The sequence below is a fragment of the Populus alba genome, chromosome 4 (genome assembly GCF_005239225.2).
Source record: "Populus alba chromosome 4, ASM523922v2, whole genome shotgun sequence".
Lineage (NCBI taxonomy): Eukaryota > Viridiplantae > Streptophyta > Magnoliopsida > Malpighiales > Salicaceae > Populus > Populus alba.
In genome coordinates, this window is record NC_133287.1 from 11,282,586 (window position 1) to 11,289,130 (window position 6,545).

Sequence of the window (6,545 nt, forward strand, 5' to 3'; positions counted from 1 at the left end):
TGGTTGAGGTTGATTTGGTATTTATGTATGTTTGGTTAAAATTGTGGTTGAGGTTGATTTGGTATTTATGTATGTTTGGTTAAAATTGAGGTTGAATAAAAAAATAGGTTAATGTGTTTAGTTAAGAATGCTTTTAAAATTGAGGTTATAAAAAAAATTATATATATATATATATATATATATATATATATATATATATATATATATTTGATGGTTTTTAATTTAAATATTGTAGATTTAACTATTGTTGTTACATTATGAAATAAATAATACTTTAAATAAAATATTTGTTATTGTTCCATTAAATTATCTACAATTCCATCACGTATGAAATACATTCGACAAGGACTACAGTTTTTTTGGTTTCTTAAGCATGCAACAACATCAGGTAAAATATAATTAGGAACAAAATTGGGATTGCGATCAAATTCCGCAAATGCTATGTCATCAAGCAATCTCCGTCTAATTTATGTAGTGTTACTGAATAATGTTAAAACACTAGTTTTTTTAAATAAAATACAAATAAAAAATAATTTATTTTATTTTATTTTACTGGGACGGACCTGGTTCAATGTATTTTGAGCTTTGAACCGGACCCGGTCTAGTCAAAACAGTGGAGGCATGCTCCACTGTTCACTGAACTTCATTCGCACAAGAAGCAGAAAGGAGCTGCCTTCCTTCCCCCTGCATTTCACACGCAATTTACTATGGGATCCACAAACAGAAAACTGCTTTTTTTCTTTAACCAAACATGTTATATCTGGGTTTTAAGCAAAACGCAGACTCAACCTCCTAAACAAACGCTACTAAATTTGGTGTTGTAGCTAGACTCACTTAAACTTGGGTAATGCAAATTGAAAATTTTTAATAATATTAAAAATATTATTATTTATATTATAAATATAATTATTTTTATTATAATGAATATTGCTAATATAATTATTAATAAATTTGAAAAAATTATTATTAGTTAGAGTTTTTTTTTTTTTTTTGCTTTTTTCTTTTTAATTAATCTTTTTTTGTTTAATTTAGTTTGTTAATATTATTTTTTTTTTCTATTTAGTTATCACACTCTCATGACATGGATCCTAAGTTTGGCGGGTTAACCTAGTTTGACGGGTTAAACTAGATAATTCAGATTTTTTTTTCTTTTTCTTTAGTTTTTTTCTTTCAATTTCATATTTTATTATCGATTTGACTAAGAATTTAACTTTATGATTTGTTTTGTCTACTTTTAATTAGATTATTGTGATTTCATGAGGGGATTTTACTGTACCCCTCCTTGCAAAGCACTATTCAATAGAATAGTGCTTTGCTTTGTTGTTTTTTTATTTGTTTTTTTTTTCTTTTCAATTAATTTTTTTGTTTAATTTTATTCTATAATATTAATTTTTTTATTTAATTATAATATTTTTATGACATGATTTTATAGCCAGACCCACATCTATGATGGTCGTCAATCCTAGAAATGAAATATGGTACGAATTTAACTGATTCTTATGTATATGATTTTATAACTTGACTCAACTTATCAAACCTGCGATCTAAATCATGATAATTAAATAACTCTAAACAAAGCAAATAAAATACAAAGTCTAATTCCCAACCAATGCAATATTGAAGGATGAATAAAAAAAAAAGGTCCAAATTTGACATCTAAAAATAAATAATAACCCACCTTGCAATTTTATTAAGAGAGGCACAAAAATCAAGGTGTTGAGAGACAAAAAAAGAAGAAAAAAGAAAAGAAGATTAAGCCACCAGAGTCGAACTGAAACTTTAACGTGTGCACGCCCATCTTAGAAAGAAGATCTCATTGAGAACTATCAAACAACATAAAGGAATAGGGGTGAGCAAAACAACCAAGAAATCGAATAAACTGAGAAAAAAAAATCGAAAAAACCGAACAAAAAAAAATCAATTAAACCGATTAATTTTTTTGTAAAAAATTTTGATTCGGTTCAGTTTCCGTTTCAGAAACCTGAAACCGGAAAAACCCCAACCGAACCGAACTGGTTCAGTTTAAGGGGTACTATAAATACAAAAAAAAAAATCGTGTTATTTTTCTTAACCCTAGCATCCATACTCCAGATGTCCTTCTCCTTGCTCCTGAGCCGCTCCCTCAACTCACAAATCACAATTCACAATTTCACATCTGTAAGACTGAAACGAAATCAATCCATCTTCATCTACTGGACCACAGCCAGCCGCATCCCTCTCCCACCATCTTCATCTTCAAACACCAGCCAGCTACATCCCTCTCCCACCATCTTCATCTTCAAACGCCAGTTAGCGACTCAGCCACATCCCTCTCCCACCGGCCACCATCTTCATCTTCAAATGCCAGTCAGCCACATCCCTTTCTCACACGGTCATACCCGATCTTGAATCGTATAACACACACCACACCGGTACACCGAACCTCCAAAGTCCAACTTCAGATTTAGCGAACCAGTCAGGCAATCACCTCCCTCTCTCACACCCGATCTTGAATCGTCACACCAAGTATGATTTCTTTTTTCTGTCAATCTCTCTATTTTTTTTTTTGAACATATGCTCTGTGATTTTGTTTATTTTTTTTGAACATATGCTCTGTGTTTTACTGTTTTTCTTTGTTGAGAAAGATAATATGTTAATGAATTTGTGTTTTATTGTTTATTAAGGTCATGAGCAGCAATGAAAAAATAATGGAATCTAGATTAATATCGGATTGAGGGTTAATTTAATATACAAACTCTTGCATGTTAATTTAATATACAAAATGTAGATTGATTGTTCCAAATGCTAAAGCTAACAGCACATCACTGAAAGAAATGGGAATAATTAGCATTGGTAGTGGTAAAACTTGATCATTAATTCATTACTAAAGAAATCTCTTTGTGCCGTGAATTAGTATTTAGTATTATGAGCCTAATGTTATTACATCAGGGAGGAAAATGGGAAAATACAGTTTCCCCGAGAGGCCAATAGACAATAATATAATATAATATATATTGTATTGTATTATTATCTATTGAAATTACAAAATACAATCTCAGCACTCGACAGCATAATTTTTTTTACAACATATCAACCAAAATAAAAGAACTTAACTTGTGAAAATAATCTTTAAAAGTACAGTTGAACTTATGCATTTCATACTATTGTTAATCTATTATAAATTATTGGTTTTTAACTTGTTTTCATTATGTAATAACAGGTGGAAACTACTCAAATTAAAAATGCTTCATCCACGGGCACTATACCAACATCAACCACTTCTCCAACTTCAAAACCTAATACAGAATCAACCAATGCAGGATCCACCACAAATACAAAAGGTAAACAACCTCAAGTTCTTACATCTAGGAAAAGAAATGCTGATGATAGAAAAAAGTCACAAATTTGGGATCACTTTACAAAACTTGATGTTGATCCTAAAGCCCCTAAAGCTGAATGTAATTATTGTGGAAAACATTATACATGTCATACTATTGTTAATGGCACAAGTAATATGTGGAGTCATTTAAAAGTGTGCAAGAAGTTCCCTTTTGTGGTTGATAAGAAACAAAAGGTTTTGGTATTAGAACCTAAGATAGAGAAGGGTGAATGGAGAGAACAAAATGTGGGAAGTCTTAAGGTAATAGGTTATAATTATAATGAATGTAGACAAGCACTAGCAAAGATGGTTATACTTGATGAGTTGCCTTTTAATTTTGTGGGGGTCGGGGATTTAAATTGTTTGCTAGGACTATGCAACCTAGATTTAACAATCCTTCTCGTTTTACAATTATGAGAGATTGTTTGAAACTTTATGTTGAAGAGAAGGATAGAATGAGAACAACTCTTAGGGGTCAATGATTGTGCTTGACAACAGATATATGGGCATCAATCCAAAATATTAACTATATGTGTTTAACAGCTCATTGGATTGATAATGATTGGAATTTGCATAAAAGAATTCTTAATTTTTGTCAAGTTTTCAATCATATGGGTGAGACAATTGGCCAAGTTATTGAGAATTGTTTGTTGAAGTGGGGGATTGATAAACTATTAACTATTATACTAGACAATGCAAGCTCTAATAATGTGACCATTTCATATTTAAAGAATGTGATGAAAGATTGGCCAACTAATATATTGTCAAATGAGCACTTGTATGTTAGATGTTGTGCACACATTGTAAACATCATTATGTGTGATGGCTTGAAAGATATTAATGTTTCAGTTGTTAAGATTTGAAATGCCATTAGGTTTGTGAGATCTTCATCGTCAAGGCATCTTGCATTTAAGAAGTGGGCTAAAAAGTTGCATATAGAGTGTAAAAAATCATTGTGTTTAGATGTTGCAACTCGATGGAATTCAACTTATCTTATGCTAGAAGCTGCTGAAAAGTTTGAAAAGGTGTTTGTGAGGTTAGGTGAAAAAGAACCTAGGTATATGAGTTACTTTTTGGAGGTTGATTCAAAGGGGAATAAAAAAAACATAGGACCACCTGGTTTGGAGGATTGGGAAAATGCAAGAACTTTGGTTAAGTTCTTAAAGATCTTTTATATGGTTACATTGAGATTTTCTGGCTCATTGCATGTCACATCAAATTCTTTCTTCAATGAATTGATTTACATGCATACAAACTTGTTGCAATTGTGTAAAAGTGAAGATAGTATTTTAAATGGAATGGTGATGAATATGATGTTAAAGTTTGCGAAGTATTGGGGTTGTGAAGTAAATCAGAATTTTTTGTTATATATGGCTAATGTCTTAGATCCACGTTTGAAGTTGAAATATGTGAAATTTTGTTTTTGTGATTTATATGATTATGACAAAGCACAATTGCTAACAAATAAGGTGAAAGATACTTTGATGAGCTTGTATGAGTTTTATTTGAAAATTGATGAAGTGGTGGATAATAATAGGCAGAAACAGGATGTTAATGCTATTGATGATGTGGAGGTAGATGTTAACACTTTGGATCGATTCAAAAGACATTTGTTGGAGGTGGATAATGTGGAAAATAAAAATGAGGTTGAGAGGTATTTGATTGAAGCTTGTGAGGATCCTAATAATGATAAGTTAGATATTTTGGGTTGGTGGAAAAGCAATGCTTTGAAATATAAGACACTTTTAAAGGTTGCACAACATGTTCTGGCTATTCCTATATCCACAGTGGCTTCTGAATCAGCATTTAGCACAGGTAGTCGTGTACTTGATCACTTTCAAAGTTCCCTATCTCCAGCAACTGTTCAAGCACTCATTTGTTGTTAAAATTGGTTGTATCATGGATCAATTCCAACTGATATTAGAAGCTTAATAACTGATCTTGAAACCTACGAAAACCTTGAGTAAGGTAATTTTTTTTAGAAACTTGCACCTTTTATTTTGTTATTTATTAATTAAATTGTTTATAATCATCTAACATGTCTAATTTTTTATTTTGTAGAATTTGGTGGAAAGTTACATTTAGTAACAGATGATAATTAGTTCAAAAGTGTGAAGGCAATGCTACCTTTTATTTTTTGCCCATAGCGAATGATGGTAAAATACTACTTTTTATTTTTACATATTCTAATTTATTTTATCATGTTATAATTTTAGATCTTGATTTTCAGGTTTTGATGTCAATGGTATTATGGAATCAAAGTGCAATGTTCTTGTCATCTTGATGTGCTTTTTGATTGAGATGATGTGCACAATGAAAATTTATATTTTTTGCATGAAGTATTTTATTTTGTATGGCAATGTTATTTGTTGTTTTTTTTAAGCCCTTTTGAAGGCAATGCTTTGTAATTTTAATTTTAATTTGATGTGTGTGTTATTTAAACTTTGATGGTGCATAAGGAGTACAAACTCCAAAACATAAATATTTGAAACTTACATATTAAACACAATATTAGCACTAATAATTTAATATAAATGAATATTTAGTGACAAAAAATATTAAATATATTATAGAATTTTGTAATAAAATTAGAAAATATTTACATTAATTATAAGCCCATTAGAAAGCCTAAAAAAGCCCAAAAAAACAATAATACAGGTTTTCCGGTTTTTCTGTTAAAAAACCGAACCGAAACCGGTCGGTTTGAACCGGTTCCGGTTTGAATTTTTAAGTTTTTTAAAATTTGATTTTGGTTAGTTTTTTAGAAAAAAAAATCGAATCAAACCGAAAATACTCACCCCTATAAATGAAGGCTATCTATGGAGGTCGGTGATGTGCTTCCGAAGTGAAATGACCCTGCTCACAAATGTCAATTATTTTTTTTCATTTAATTCAATCCCTAAACACTTGTTTTTGTTTCAAATGCAACACCTAAAGCTTAAATTGTTCAAAATGAAATCGAAATTAATTTTTCCAAGCCAAGTATCAACTGTTCACCAAATTTATTTATTTTTGACACTACAAGAATCCCGAGTCAATTAAAACAAATTACCGAGTCGATAATTTCATGACTGTACTGTCTACAGTGAAACCCCCGAAAGTTTTAAGTTCTTTGTAATTTACAAAACTAAAATGTCATTGTGGGACAGACATCTTGTTCTAGAAAAACTAAAATGTCATTTTCTCC

The 6,545-nt window shown here is 30.5% G+C and overlaps 1 protein-coding gene across 1 annotated transcript; it reads left to right on the forward strand.

Annotated features, from left to right (window-relative positions):
• The first annotated feature begins 4,728 nt into the window (after positions 1–4,728).
• On the forward strand, positions 4,729–5,244 carry LOC140955534 (zinc finger BED domain-containing protein DAYSLEEPER-like). Its single transcript, XM_073408902.1, has one exon. The coding sequence runs from the start codon at positions 4,729–4,731 to the stop codon at positions 5,242–5,244; it is 516 nt and encodes a 171-aa protein (XP_073265003.1).
• The last annotated feature ends 1,301 nt before the right edge of the window (positions 5,245–6,545 follow it).

Coding starts and splice junctions, on each gene's coding strand:
- LOC140955534 (XM_073408902.1), top strand. CDS start 4,729: ATGGCTAATGTCTTAGATCCACGTTTGAAGTTGAAATATGTGAAATTT.